A 15,606-nucleotide genomic window follows, 5' to 3' on the forward strand; every position below is an offset into this window, starting at 1 on the left:
TGCAGCCCCAAACCCTGCCAGACAGGTGGAGGTTGGCCTGCTGCCCTCTCCTCGCCTTTGCTGGTCAGTTCAGTGTCCACACAGCTGCTGAGCCAGCTCCTGCCCAAGGAGCTGCGGGAAGCAGGGCTGACACCCCGTGGCAGCCTCCCCGCCCCCAGCAGCACCACTGGAGAGGGCAGATACCCTTTGGAGAGGCTAAAAGCTTTAATGCACGCCTGCCCTCCCCCAGTAGCACCGCAGTGGAGGGCAGAATACCAGATGTCGAGAAACGAGAAGGCAGGGCTACAGGGACCTGCAAGACAGCAGGGCAGGGCCTGTGCTGCTGCAGGGAAACTGAGGCCAGGAGCCTCGGCAGAGAATCGTGTCTGGGTCTCTGGGACTGCACAGGCCAGACGAACACCTGCATCTGTAGACTGTCCTTGGCAGTGTCCTACCTGCACTTCTCGTGACCTCGCGGTCACCCGGTTTGCAAGGATGTTTGAAACCAGGCCGGGAGCCCTCTCCTTCCAGTCGTGGCCTCCAGCCCAGGGCCTGGCCTCATTCAGACCGTGAGGCCTAACGATTTCCCCTGAATGGGAAGGAGAGGACTGTGGGGACCAGAGTGCCCTGAAAACATCTTTGGGGAAGAGAAGGAAAAGCATCAGTTGGCAGGGAGGGGATTCTCCAAACAGATTGCCTGGACCCACTGCCCTCCTCTGGGAATGTACAGCTGCCTGAGCCCTCACCTTGAGGGAGGACCAACCATAAGGAATACAGAGGACGCTGGGCTGACCTGTGTTTCTGCACCGTCCTGAGGGTCTTTGGGGCGGTGGAGACCTCTGGTCCTTGGTTCAGAAACAGCACCTGTGAAACTGCCACGTGTGAGGACAGTGCCACTGGTGGCACCGTCCTGCAGGCACTGAGCCCAAGTGGCTGGGGAGAAAAGCTGAGGGGACAAAGGACCAGAGGCCTCCATGGGGCCCACCTATGGCCTGTGGGCAGGGGGAGCCGTGGGCAGGCCGGTGTCTGAGTCGGCACAGGCGCCGACTCGTGTGTCCGCAGAAGAGCAATCGGTAAACCGGATCGTGAGGTCTCTTGGGTCTACCCTGGCCTTCAGGCTTGTCATACCCACCTTGACCGCTATCCTGAACTGTCCAGCTGGTGCAGCACTGAGCACATGGGTATTAATGTCAGATAGTCACATGGAGCTGGACCAAGACGGTGCCTTCAGTGGCCTCTGAAGAGGCATCTATGCTGACCAGAGGCTGGGAGGCGTGGTCTGGGATCTGGGGTAATATCCCCAGGATTAGTGGGATCTGGGGCTTGGGTCCTGTCCAGCCCACCTAGTTGGCCTGCCGGGGCCGCGCCTGCTCGGCCAGCTGGGCCCGGCAGTCTAGAAGGTCATCCCGGAGACGGGCGATGTCCTGTGCGTGCTGGGCCAGTGTGCGGTTCAGCTGGTCCACGTGGCCCCATAGGCCTTCCCTGGGCCTGAGCGACTCCGTGGGCAAGCTGTCCAGGTCAGCAGCCATCAGGCCCAGCTTCCCACACACACCCTCCACATGTGCCACCCTCTGGTCAAAGTGGCCCACTGCGTGCTGGAGTTTCTGGGCAGTGTCCTGGCAGCGGCTCAGCCCGCCAGCCACATCGGCCACACCGGCCTTGAGCTGCTCCAGCTCTCCCCGAAGGCTCAGGACCTGCCGGTGGCCAGCGCGGAGCCGTGAGCCTTGGCTGCTGACCTGCTCCTGGATAGCGTGGACCTCAGCCTCCACCTTGCGTTCCCGTTCATCCAGGGACATATTGGTGGCCAAGAAGGCGTCAGAGTACTGGCTGACGGAGTCACTGAGGCCTGTGAGTGACTTGCTCACTGAGTTCAGGTTGACCTTGAGCAGGGTGATCTCGCCCTGGAGTGAACTGCCCGTCGCTTCTGCCAGCTGCCCCTGGACCTCGGCCACGGTGCCATTGAGCTGCTGGAGCAAGGCCGTGTGGCTGGTCACCTGGTGCAGAAGGGCCTCAGTCTGGCTCTGCCAGGCCCTCACCTCTGCCACGAGGTTCTTCAGGACGGCCGAGGTGGTGCTGGGGGTGCATGAGGTCTCCAGCGAGACCAGCCGTTGCTCCAGCACGGCCAGCTCCGTCTGCACCAGGGGCCGTGCAGACCTGCCTGGTGGGGTGCCGTCGTGGCTCAGCTCCCTGGCCAGCGTCAGCAGGCGCTCCTCCAGGCTCTGCACACGCTCCTCCAGCGTGGTCCTGAAGCTGCCCGCACCCCATTCCCCCTCCTTCATCCCCAGACAGCAGCCCCTCCCTCCACTCTCTGTCCCATTGAGGGTCTCCAGACCCTCGAGAAATCCATCCACACCCCCCTGCAGCATGGCAGCAGAGAGCCGAGTGAGCTCATCCCTGGTGGTGGGTCCGTGGCCCCTTTGGGCCTCAGTGACGGCCTGCAGGCTCCTCTCGAGGCCGTCTACACGGGCACTGATCAACGCTAGCTGGCTGCAGCAGCTGCCCCCGCCAGCCACACTCAGGCCCTGCAGCCGGGTCCCCAGCTGTGAGAGCTCCCGACGCAGGGCCAGCTCCCGGCCATCCAGGCTCTGGTGCAGCCTCCGGCTGGCTGCCTGGCCTTCCTCACACTGCTGCCGCACCTCCTGTACCCGCAGGTCGCATGCATCCTGGACACCCTGCAGCTTCTGCTCGAAGCCATCCAGCAGGCTCCCCCAGAGTCGCTGCAGCCGCTGGTCCATATAGTCGTCCAGCAGGGCCAGGGAGGTCAGCGGAGATGGGGGCGTCTCTCGCAGCCGCTGCAGGTGGGCCTCATGGCCGAGGGCCATCCCGTGCACCTCGTCCAGCAGCTGCACCTTGGTCCGTAGCGTGTTGCTCACCTCTGTCACCTTGCTCAAGATCTCATCCAGGGGAGGTGAGAACGGCCCTCCAGTTCTGTCTCCAGGGCTCACAAACCCCTCAGGGATGACTCCAAAGCCCACAGGGGTAACAGGAACTCTGGGGCCACCGGCCATCCTGTTGGGGTCCTCGTGGCTGGCCACCAGGCCCCTGAGGGTACCATATGCTTGTGCCAGGCGCTGGACCTCACCTTCCAGGCGTTCCAGCCGCTCACCAAACAACCCTGGGCCTTTCCTTCCTGGGAAAGAGGAGGAGAGAACCCCAGAGGTGTCACTGGCCTGGCTCTCTCTTTGGCAATGTTCTGTTGCCAAGCCACTCAGAGATGTCCTGTTCTAAGCCAGCCTTGCTGGGCATAGTTCTGTCAGCTCTGGGTGGGGCCTGGGTGGCTCCACTCATCCTTTTGCCCAGCATGGGATGCACCCTCCCTAGCCCTGCCCAAGCTCTGCTGGCCTGGGTCAGTGGCCTTCCCTGCTCCTCCCAAAAGCCAACCACGCTGGGGAGGTCCCCATGGACAAACTCACCGTAGGGGCTGGGGACTGCTCTGTTGGAAGGAAGGGGCCTGTGGCCTGGGCCCAGTTGCCCAGAGGGAATCTGAGGCTCAGGCTCCGGCTGGGGTGGGGCAGGCCTGTGGTCTGTGAGGTGCTCAGGGCAGCCTTCTCCACTGAGCCCAGGGCAGCAGCGCCAGGAGAGCTCCGTCACCATCTTGTAGCCGACCTTGTATTTGGGTCTGAGCAGCGTGCGGTACCTGGGCCAGGGGTGGGCAGAGGGCAGAGCTCTGTATCCATGGGCTGAGGCACCCGCCTGCTGGCAGGTGGCCTTGCCCCCTGACTGGTGTTCAGGGCCACTCTCAGACACGTGGATACGGTCTCGATGTCTTCCCACCTCTATAACACCCCCAAGAGCCTCCTTTTTCTGTGCTTAAAGTGACAGGGCCATGGGGTGGAAGCAAGCCTAGCCGTGGCTTGGAGATGGGTCAGGGCAGAAGGCCCACAGGACCACCTGGACCCCCTTGAGCTCATACTGCCACCAGAAATCTCACTCTGGCTTTGGTGGTGCCTACTCTGGAAACAGCTCTGGCCACAGAAGCTGGTGAGAGGGTGCCTTGGATTTTGAACACATAGGCGAAGGGCCCAGGGGAGAAGGCAGACCAGGGGCCACTCCCTCACCTGTTCAGCATGTACCTGTGCACCTACTGAAGGCAGGCCTGGGCATGTGCCCAGGCATCCTGTGCAAACGGGTTTGTTTTCAGACCTGCGTCTGAACCTCTTCAAGCACAGAGCTGTGCCTCCCACCCGTGTGCAACACCACGCGTCCTCTCTCAGCCCCCACTGTCCAGCCCGACCGAGCCCCACTGGCCGGCTCCCACTGCCTTCTCCCCGGTCCTCACAGCTCCACTTGGGTCTGCACCGCCAGTGTGGCCCTCTGCTCCCCCCTGTCCCTCGCACCCCTTGCCACAGCTTCTTCCTTGCTTGGTGCTGCCTCTTTCCTAGAAACCCTCCCCTGGTCCCCCTGCAGGTGGGGCTCTGAGCAGAGCCTGCCCTTGACTCCTCCCTGGGTCCCTCCTTTCCACTAGTGTGGGGGCCCGAGTCACCTCCCTTATAGTCCAAGGAGTTACAGCCCTTGAAGAGCTGGCTGCTGCTCTCAGCTGAGGGCAGGGCTGGGGGGTGTGCCAAGGGATCCTGAGTGGGTGGATGGGGGTGCACTCACGTGACCGTCCCGGGGCACTTGGGCCCCCATCCACACTGCCGGTACTCAGCCTTTATGTAGCTCTCTGCTCCCTCCTGTAGGACACAGGTCACATTCCTGTGCACCACGTAGGCACAGAGGGCCCTGCAGGGAAGAAGTGCATCCTTGGAGTACCTGGCCGGGGCCTGGCCCACTGGAGCTCCTACCCCCCCACCTCCATCTGCAGGCCTCAGTAGGAGATGGGACCGCCCACCTTTCCTCTACACTTCTCCTCCCGCCTGGCAGCCAGGGTCCTCTGCCTGGGGCTCAGCCCAGCCACTGGTCTCTCCAACCCCAGCCTCCCCCAGTGGGCGCTGGGCTAAGCCCATACTGAACCAGGAGCCTGGTGCAGCTGCCCTTCCTCGGTCTGACCTCTGCCCTCCCTGCCTGGAGGAGAAGCTCACCCTGGATTCCCCACCAAGAGCCTTGCCACATTCCTCACCCTTTCCCGGCTCCACACCGGCTCTCAACTTCTCATCTCAGCATTCAAGGCTTCTGAGGTCTCAATTTAGTGCCTCAGCGCCTTCGAGACCACACTTCGCTCTTCCTCCCCTGACTGACCCCTGCCTCTGTTCCTGGTTCCTCCTTCTCAGATCTCTTCTTCCACCGTGTCCTTCAGGGAGCCTGCTCAGCTGTGCCCAGGCCCCACTAAGTGTCAGCTATGGACTGGACACTCTCCTCCTACAGAACCTCTCCAACACAGCCAGCGTTCAAACTGAGCCAACACCCCAGACAGAGCCCCCGTTTCACCTGGTGGAGGCGGCTGGCAAGCCACTGCTTACTAAGGAGCAGAAGCTGAGCCAGGACACAGGGGTTGGCGTGGCGGTTGCCCGGCATAAACCAGCCACCTGTGGACAGCTCTTGGGCTCTGGAGCCACAACATGAACCCAGGACCCAGGACCCCCAGCAGCTCACGTTGGGGCTACCAAGGAGTTGCTGGGGCCAGGCTCACTGAGGGAGAGGGCGGGCCGCTGGGCGCAGGGTTCCATCTCCTATCTGGCGGGGCAGCGGAGCAATGGGAGGCCCAGGCACCGTGTGTGCAGAGCCCGGCGTGCTCGTGTGTGGACCGCCCTCCCTCCTCCCTCCACCTGGTCTGCTGCGCCCGGGGTTTGCACACAGCGCAGCTGGAAAATGTTACTTCGCTGGAAAGGTTTCCGCGGGCACTGCCAGGATCCCCGCTGCCGCGCCAGGCCCCCTCAGCTTATTTTTCTTCGCCAGCCCCGCAGCCTCCCGAGGCGTGGGGCGCCCGGCCGGCAGAGGCTTGGCCTCCGGGAGCCGCCGCCTCCGAACCGAGGCCTCGGTGGCCAGCACCCTGCCTCCCCCACACGCGCGCGATCGAGGCAGGTGGGAGCTGCGTCGCGGGCCCATCCCTCTCACTTCCCGCCCACCGCGCGGCCCGCGCTTACTTGTGTGGCCCCGGGCGCAGTCGCGGGCGCCATCCCGTCGTGTATAAGCTGTAGCGGTTTGCACCAGGCTGCGCAGGCCGGGCGAGGAGAGGGGTGCCCTTGGCCTGCGCCCCCGAGAGCAGCGCGGCGAAGGCACACAGCCAGACCGGCAGGCGGCGGCGGCCCATCACCGCCCCCGGGTCCCCACCTGGCCCCGCGTGGGCCCCCGCCGGTGTCCGTCCGCCGCGGCGCCCCGCCGCTCGCTGCCGGGGTCCCACCGCTGCTCGCGGCTCCCGGAGCTTGCTGGCCCCGCCGCCTGGCGCTCCGCAGAGGCTGCGTCCCGCGGAGTGGCCGGCGCTGGAGGCGGGAGGCGGGCTCTGCGAGGATTAGCATAAACTTGGGGCCGCACCACTCTCCTCCGCCGGCCCCCTCTCTGCCGCCAGCCCCCCGCCCCGGCTCCGAGCTGATTTGCGAGGGGCCGCCTGAAAGCAAGAGGTTAAGAAGGGAGGAGCCCCTGGGTGGTGGGGGCGCGGACCACCGCGCCCTGGGCGACTCCCCAAACACACCCATCCACGGCCAGGCCGGCATCCAGAGGGCACTGCCGAGAAGCCAAACCCTGGGGGCCGGCCTGGATGCGGGGCTATACAGGAACCACCCACCCACCGTCTGGACACACTGGTCTTAAAACCTGGTGTACACCTGGGGACCGTGGTCCAGGGCCCCGAAGCTAAGAGGACGGTATTTTGAGGTGTGCCAGCAACACCTTGGCAGCCACCTACTTGTAATAGGGCCCAGACCTTCCCCGTTGGCTAACTTTGGTTTCCTCTGGTTTCCTGGTGCGGTCCCATGTTGTCTCTGTCTCCTAGGTACGGCTACCCTGAGCCCCAAACTCACCTCACCTTGCCAGCTCAGCCAAGCATGCTCTGCCGCTTTCTGTGCGGCTAAGCTCTTAGCTAGCTGGACCACAGCACTGGCTCATTGCGTCTGGCCAAAGACACGCTTTAGGTGTTTCTCACAAAGAGCCGCTGTTAAGCCAGGCTTCCTCCAGATTTATTTCCCTTGAGAAACTGTCTCCGGAAACCCAAGCAGGGCCTTTGCAGTCGTCCTTCCACACAGCATCATCTTGTTGACATTCCGACCTGCAGGAACGGTTTTGAGTCCTGATGCAGGGTCCAAGGGAGTGGCACTTCTTCCTGTCTTTGTCTCATCCTCACAGGTGACCACAGCCTTCTGTGTCTTCACCCAAGTCGCTGGTAGGTGTGCAGAAGGCAAGGGACTCTGAAGCACACCCGGAGAGAACTTGCACCAACCTGACTTTCAGATGAAAGTCTGCACCCTCTGGGTAAAGCGATGATATCAAAGGTGCCGGAATGGGGCAGTTCTGAAGCCCACATCCACGCCTCTGTCCTCTCCCAGCCTCAGTGGAATGTGGGTCCGCCTCCGGGGCTTGGAAATGGAGACACAGAGGCTGAGGGATCCAGCTGCAAGGTGGGCGCTGTGTCAGCTTCCTAGGGCTGCCACGACAAATCACCACAAACTTCGTGGCTTAGAACAACACCAATCTATTCTTCCCCACTCCTGGAGACTAGAGACCTGAAATCAAGGGGTGCACGGGGCCTTACTCCTTGCAGAGACTCTAGGGAAGGACCCTGCCTTTCCTCGTCCAGCTTCTGGGGGCTCCTGGCCATCGCTGGCATTCTTTGGCTTGCAGCTGCATCACGCCAGCGCCCACGTCTGTCTTCACATGTGCTCTCCCCTGCACATGGGCCTTCTGCACCCGGCCTTTTCTCTGTCTCTTCTCTTCTTAGAAGGACACCAGTCATTGAACTGAGGGCCCAGGCTAATCCAGTATGACCTCATCTGAAGTAATCGCTCTGCAAAGATGCTGTTTCCACATAAGGTCACACTATAAGGTTCCCCTCCCCTAAAAGAGGGGAAGAGACTCTGTCTGACCCACTGCAGGGGCCCCGAGGGGCGGTGAGAGGACAGAGTCATGGCATGCTGCAGCCACAGTGCTGCGGGCCAGCAGGGAACCGAGGGAGGGAACTGCACAGAGTGGGGAGGAGTCAAGAGGCTCCGGCACTCAGAGGAGCCCAGGGAGTGGCCATCTCCTGACCCCCAACCCCTGCCTGCTTCCTATAACCCACTGCACTAGAACTGGCTCCAATGGGCTTCCGACCCTGGCAGCCGAATGGTGCCTGTGTAAGACAGTCTTTCGCCCTCTGCCACACATCCACCGAGTGTGCTAGCATGATCTCCAGCCTTTAACAGGGCTGTCACAAGTCATTTTGCTGAGGGCAGGGAAAAAAAGTGTCCCAAACACACTCTTGATCCTGTCACTGCTGAATTTCCGCTTCTTGGAAAGTGAGAGGCGCCTGAGCGGGCAATGAGCAGAGCCCTGCTGCTCGGCCCAGGCTGGGTTCTGACTGCCAGGCAGCACACTGCCCAGCCAGCTCTGGAAGGGACCCCCTCCCGAGCCCAGAAACCATGATCCTTTTCCAAGGGGTCCCGCCCCTTCCTCTCACTTCCTTTCCCCAGCCCGGATGTGGGGCCCACGACTCACAGGGAGGAGGGCTCCCCAGATCCTGTCTGAACATGGAAAAGTCCACGTAGCAAGGGGCTGGGAGGACAGTCGGACCCGCTTCCCCCTCTCCCAGGTGGCTGACATCAAACACCATGTTCCCTCTTTAATTAGAACAGTTTCAGGAGCCAGCACCGGGCCCCTTCCTGGTGGAGGCAGAGGACGTCGTGGGGGAGACGCTCAGGGTCTTGGCTGGATCCAGCCAGAGGTTGGGGTCTCCCCCACAGACGATGAGGCCACTTTGAATCTGCCAGACAGAAAACCTCTGCAGGCCAGAGGCAGAGGAGGGCAGCAGCCAATCATGCCCCCTCCCACACACACACTCAGACTGGACTTTCCACACCTGGGTGGAGGCGGGCTGAGGGGCCACATACAGGCTCATGCTTTCTGTTCACGGGGACGCGCACAGCCACATCCAGCACACTCGGTCCACGCCACCCCAACCCCTATGCACTTACGCAGAGGCCGGCTTTCCCAACCCCACGGGGCCCTGGTGACAGACGTGCCCCTTCTCTCTTCAAGAAGAACAGGGGATGCTGTCAGGACGACAAGATGACCCTGGACAGGGAGTGTAACCGCTTGTATTTAGGGCCCTCAGTAAGTGGCACCGTGGGGGGCCTGAGTGGGAGCCTCTACCAGACCCTGCACCATCCCTCCTTCCTCCAGGGGCTGCTGGGGGCCGAGGCAGGCTGGCTCGCCGGGTGCCCGGCTCACCTGGCAGAGCCCTTGCAGGCCTCCATGGATTTCTCGGACTCCCAGGTTCCTGTCCCCTCTCCAGGCTCCTTCCACCTCACCCAGGATGTTCTCTGCTTTTTGCGGAGACCAGTGAAAGCCTCGCAGAGTTTTACGGAATGTAGTTCCCCTACAAGAGACAGAGGCAGACAGCGCTGACCCTGCTGGCTTTCTGGCACAAGTCTCTCCCACCACAGATGAGCCCGCTGCCCCTGGGGGAGAGTCCCCCAGAGCCAGCTGGCGGTGGCACCCACCCCAGGATATGGCCCCAAGCCCCACCAGCCCTTTGTCCCAGCCCACCACCCCCACCCTATTTCCTTTCTTCTGAGCCTGCGCAGTCCACCTCCCTGCACACAGGGCCACCTTGGAAAGTTCTGTGCAGCGAGGCTCTTTGCCTGGCTCACTCTCCTCAACGTAAACATCAGCGTGCTCAAAGCCCAGCCGGCATTTTGATTACACCCCCACCGCTTCAAAAAACGTTACTGTCAAATCCACACGCGTTTCTGGGGGCAGCGGTTGGGAGTGATCCCTTCCAACGGGGCAGGAGGAGCATGGCCTCTCCAGGTCCCTGGGGGTGTGTAGATGTATGCCCCAAGGTGAGTGCGGGAGAGAGTCTGGAAATCGTGGACCTGGCCTCTGTAAAGCCAGGATGGACTGCCATCGAGAGCTGCTTAGAAGGCGCTTAAAAATTGTGCAGTGCTGCCCTGGCTGGTGTAGCTCAGTGGATTGAGCGCGGGCCTGGGAATCAAGCAACCACGGTTCGATTCCCAGTCAGGGCACATACCTGGGTTGCAGACCAGTTCCCAGCAGGGGGACACACAAGAGGCAACCATACATTGATATTTCTCTCCCTCTCTCCTTCCCTTCCCCTCTAAAGATAAATAAATAAAATCTTTAAAAAAAAAAATTGTGCAGTGCTGATGGGCCCTCCATGTGGACACATGCAAACCAGATGCCACCATTATGCAAATGGCATGCAAAACATATGCATGGGCCTCCCAACTTTTGCAAATGCCAGATGTGGCCCTTGGGGACCCTGAGTTTAGCTGAGCTCTGTTGTGGGGCACAGAGATGACCTTCAACTCTCCAGTCTCTCATGATGGGCAAGAAGGGCTTCGCCCTGGGGCCATTCACACACTGGGGAAAGGAACCAGAGAGGGAGTTCATTGGACCTGGGTTTGAATCCCCCCTCTTCCACCTGCGTGACCTTCCTGCAGTCACGTCCCCACTCTGAGCCTCTGTCTTCCTGTCTGTAAAATGGCTGCCGTGAGGACTAAATGAGGACTCGGGCTTATGCTCCCATCTGCACGGCTGGGCCCAAAAGGGACTCTCGGTGAGCAGGTGGGGCTTGGAGTGCTTCTCAGAGGAGTGGACGCCTGGGCTTCTTTCCGCTCACTTAAGTGCTGACTGCCATGGGCGGGGCCTTCTCCAGGGGCAGCCGCCCAGCTGTGGGCTTGGGAAAGGCCCTCGCCGATGAACAGAGTATCCACACACACCTGGATCATTCGGGAATCTGCCTGAGAACCACTCAGCGGGGGTGTGGCGGATGTTGCTGGGGCCCTGCCAGGCCCCCGAAACCAGACAGCCCGCCCACTCCCCCCACCGTGGGGTGATGGCTGTGGATGCTCAGGGCGGCCCTTCCTGTGAGCCACCTCCCCTGGGAAGCTCCAAACCACCCCCCCCGCCCCTGCCCCATGGCCAGCAACTGGCTGATAGGGGAGACCAAAGGCTGGCCTCCTCACTTTGGGAGGGGGCGTGTTTGAGGCTCCTCTGGGTCAGGCCACGTCTAGACTCCGCTGGAAATCAGAGGGGGACAATACATGTGACACTCGCTAAGGTCCAGGAGGCGTGGGCTCGCAGAGGAAGAGGTGCAAGGGGTTGAGCCAGAAATGTCCCTGCAGCCCCCCTGAAGGAAGCAAACATCCCTGGGGGCGGGCACAGTCCACTGCGCATGGGGAACCCTGCAGAGCTCTGGGGGGTCGGGCCCCATGAAGAGGGGCCTGAATACCCTGGTGAAGAGCCCAATTGCACAGCAGAGGATCGATGCATCCAGAACTGTCTTGAAAAATGTCCCCTGGCTGTCACTGCACAGAGCACTGGGGGAAGGTGCCAGGGAGGCAGCAGCTGCTTACAGGGATAGGGCGGGCAGTTGGGGGCGGGGACCCAGGGGTAGATCCCAGAGGCTTTTAGGACAGAGAGCTGACAGGCCTTGCTGGCTGACTTGGGAACTGTGAGTGTGGGAAAGATTCTGGGAGGTGCCAGGCGGAAGAGAGACAAAACATCAGGTCAGGGGAGACCACGTGTGCGGAGAGAGGAGCGCTCAGCGAGCCAGGCGGGCAGGGCCTGTGCTCCCCGTACCAGCCGCAGGGCAGCCAGAGCCAGGCTGAGGAGGCTGTCGCAAGCAAGTCGGGGCCTCGGGAAGGCGGCTGCTGACAAGAGTGGGTGGCACAGCCGCCCGATTCCAGGGGGAAGGGGGGCTGCTCCATAGTGGAGGGGAGGGGCATAAGGCCCCGGGAAGGGCTCATGCCTGCCCTCCTCTAACTCATCTATTCATGGGCAGCGGAGTAAAAACCACACAGGATTACCGCTGGTGGCAGAGGAGGCAGGCATGCAAGGGGTGGGGGCGGACGAGCCAAGCCAGGCTGGGGAGAGGGCTACCGTCCACTGGGGTGGGGGTGGGGCAGGTGGTTGCTATGGCAACTCATGCTAGGATAGGCAGGACCTGACCTCCGCCCAGACGCTGCCCTCATCTCAGACCTGCTCTGCCTTAGTTCCTTAATTTCCCCAGGACAGTTGCTGGGCACCTGCTCGGTGCTAGGAGCACAGGGGCAGGCAGAGGCGGCTGCAAGTTGGGAGACAGCCCAGGAGGGGTCAGGAGACTCCCTGGTGGGGGCCCTGCTCCAGCGACAGTGAGGGGCTAAGGAGAGGGTGTAGCCGGATGTGGGGAGAACATGTGCAGGCTGAGGCCTCGGGAGGTGGTACACAGAGGCACTTGGTCTTCCGCCCTGAGAATCCACTCACCTGCCACTTCTATGTCACCATCATGGTCTTTCCACACGGAGCCCTCCTCCTGACTGACAGTCCTTGCTTGATGCACGGCCCACTCCACTGCCTGTGTTTGCTGTGCTGGCGAACTGTGGGTGTGGACGGGTCACTCTGTGGTCAAGAGGACAGTGCACTGTGGAGGCTGGTGCCGGGGTCCGGGCATGAGATGCTGAAAATGAGACAGGGCAGGCGTTAGAGGGCAGGGCTGCCAGGCTTCCACGAGCTGGCTGGAGAGATGGGTCAGGGCCAAGGTCAGGGTTGTGGGTCCCACACCATGGCAGGGCCCCAGGCCTCTGTCTCCCCCACCCATCTCGCGCTGAGGGCTAGATGATATATTTGGCATCTATTCCAAGGGCTCTCTGCCAGGGCCCAACCACTCTGACCCCCCGGAGCAGCCCACCCGCTTGCTCTCGCCACATACCGTCTGCCCAACGGGGCCCTCCCCAGGCTGAGTCTCTGCACCCAGTGACTCCCGCAGTCCCGGCTATACTGGCGTTGCACGGCAGGCGCCCCAGTTCCTTTGGGAAAGGGCAGGCAGGAGGCTCCCACGGTAGGACTGTATTCCGCCCCCCTCCCCCGCCTGGGGGGGGAGCGTTGCTGCACAGGGATTAGGGCATCCTGCCCCCACCCCCGGTGTGTCTCATCCCTACCCCGCCCCTGACTGCATCTGCAATCTCAGCTCCTCCTTCCCTCACACCCCTGCCCTGCCCCCTCTGTGAGGGCCCATTGTCCCCTTAGCCACCCACAGCACAGCGCCTGGGTGTGTGTTGGGAGGGGGGCAGGGAAAGGGCAGCTGAGCTGGTTGGGAGGCCAGACTGCTGCCCCGCAGGTACGGGTGGGGGGAGGTGGGAAGCATCTGATGGCTCAGGGGAACCGGTAAGCCCTGGTAACTTTGGAGGGGCTCCAGGTGACTCCAGGTTTCTTGCTTGGGGGTCATTTTCTCTGTGACAAGGAAAGAGGGGAGGCACACATGTGTCACACACATGCACACATGTGTCGGGAAGCCATGTGAAACCGGAGGTGCCCGCAGATACCCTGGAGGAGGTGGGTGGCCAGGATATGGAGGGAGCTGAGGGGTCCCGTTTATCCACTGCCCCTTCCCCCCCACATTCAGCCCACTGGTAGCCAGAGTTCCCGTCAAAGCCATGGGGAAGTGGCCAACCTGGGGTCCTGGCGACCTCACTCCTCTGAGACAGCTGGCCAAGGCCACCTGTTCAGAGGGCGAGAGGACTCTACCTGGACAGTTGTGTGAGGCACTGGGACCCCGGCTGGCCTGCGGTGGTCCTCCCCTCATTCTACTGGCCGGGCACCTCCCAGGCAGCTGCTCCACCACCGGCCACCTCTCAGCTTTGGGTCCTCAAGGTGTCCCATCCTGTCCCCTACCTCGCCAGGCTCTCCAGCCTTCCTGCCCAGGCACCCCCCTCTCTTCCCCCAAACCTCACCCTCCTCCTTTCCCCATAATCAGGGGATCAACCATTGCATCCAGAGCCCAAACTGTCAGCAACAGAAGTGGTTTCCCCACCTGGAGGGCTCTGAGGCTGGACATCCAGGGGCCAGTCACGTGGCCCTCACGGCAGGAGCAGGGATCTGTCCACTCCGCCCTGGAGAGGGCCACCCACCTCAGAACGCGCTGACGACTCCTGATGCAGGGGGAAATAAAGACCCGAAAAAGAGTTAGCGTAACAAAAATAAGTTGGTTTAAAACCTGCCCCATCTGGCGGATCTGCGATTGGAGAGAAGTTGACTCACTGGCAAAAGTTCAGACCATGGGAATGAAGAGACCTCCCAAGGGGCCTGCGCGGTGTGAAAGGAAAGCTGGGGATGTTCAAAGTGACAAGGAAGAAGAGTCGGTGGAGGAGAGGTGGTCGGAGGAGGCCATGGGGGGTGGGCAGTGAAGAGAGTGGGAGAGAGAGGACTCGGAGAAGCGGAAAGTGAGGGAGGGTGTGGGTTTCCCAACCCAGAGAGAAAGCAGTGAGGACCTTTGCCTGGACCAAGCTAGGCCCAAACAGGGCGAAGGATGCTGAAGGGGGTGGGGAGTGGAGACAGACTGGGGCAGCGAGGAGCAGTGGCCGGGAGACAAGGGCAGATGAGTGGATGATGCCCACAGAAAGCTGGGGTTCTGAGAGGGAGGAGCCAAGCACGGTTCTTAGCAGAGGGGATGGAGCAGAGAAGGAGAGGCTGGAGACATGGAGAGAGGGGAACCCTCCCTCCACACCCGCCCCCCCAAAGGGACTACACTCAGGCCAGAGGGAGGAGGGAGGGAGGAGGGGGAGGCAGGAGGAAGGAAGAACTTCTGATTAATGGCCAGGGCTTCTTGTGGTAAAAGGCAGCGAGGTTTTCTCCCCAGGTCTGGGGCCAAGGGCTGGTCTGCGGGAAGGCTGTAGGGAAAGGGCCTCGGAGAGACTGGGCCACAAGGTGGTGGTAGCTGGGAGTGTGGTGGCTGCCGGGCCCCAGGGACTTCCCACTGACCAGAGCCCTGGCTGGACAGCTTGAGGCTGGGGACAAAACAAGGCGTCCGGGGCTTCTCCAGGGCTGTAAGTGTGGATCTGGGGAGAGTGGGAGGAGGTTCCCGGAGAAAGACGGACTCAGGGCCGGCAGAAACACGACGGCACCTTAAAATAAATGACCTGAAACCCAGGCATGTGAATGATTCCACGGGGCTCCAGTGTCAGCTGTGTGGAGACAGAACGAGTCACACATTCGCAGTGAGAAAGGAAAGAAAACGTGATGGAAACTGTGAGTGTTTGGGACCAGCCCGACAAAGGCTGGCATTGCTGGGTGCCCTTTCTTGCTGGCTGCTGTCACCAGCCTGCCCTCCTGCGAACATTTCCTACGGGGGGGGGGGTTCCCACGTCTTGAACAAAGGTGGCTGTAGTTTCTCAGTAATGGTGAGTATTTAAGCGCACTCTATTGCCATTTTTTTTTCACCAAGAATCTAGAGGCTTCCCAGGGAATTAAATGATGGTGCAGAGTTTTCCACACTCGTTAACAGCTGGCACCAAAATGGAGTGACTGATACCGTCCAAGTCAGGTGAAATGGAGAGAAGGTGGGCTGGTCGACATGGCCCATTAAGAAGCACAGAGATCTGTGAAAACTGTGGGATTTTAAACAGTCTCTGGCCGGTGTGGCTCAGTGGACTGAGTGCCGGCCTGAGAAACAAAGGGTCGCTGGTTTGATTCTCACTCAAGGGCACCTGCCAGGATTGTGGGCCAGAATCCCAGTTGGGGTCGTGAGAGAGGCAACTAACTAATCCATGAATCTCCTGC

At 61.5% G+C, this 15,606-nt stretch overlaps 1 protein-coding gene across 1 annotated transcript; it reads right to left on the minus strand.

Moving 5' to 3' along the window:
- Positions 1-191: 191 nt before the first annotated feature.
- EMILIN3 (elastin microfibril interfacer 3) lies at positions 192-6,169 on the minus strand. The gene is made up of 4 exons (XM_037164337.2): positions 6,003-6,169; positions 4,579-4,701; positions 3,393-3,616; positions 192-3,109 (listed from the first exon to the last, which is right to left on the minus strand). Exons 1-4 carry the CDS (start codon positions 6,167-6,169, stop codon positions 1,323-1,325), a joined length of 2,301 nt encoding a protein of 766 aa, XP_037020232.2. The 3' UTR covers positions 192-1,322.
- Positions 6,170-15,606: the final 9,437 nt, after the last annotated feature.

The sequence above is a fragment of the Artibeus jamaicensis genome, unplaced genomic scaffold, assembly GCF_021234435.1.
Source record: "Artibeus jamaicensis isolate MK-2021 breed Jamaican fruit bat unplaced genomic scaffold, CSHL_Jam_final contig_685, whole genome shotgun sequence".
NCBI lineage: Eukaryota > Metazoa > Chordata > Mammalia > Chiroptera > Phyllostomidae > Artibeus > Artibeus jamaicensis.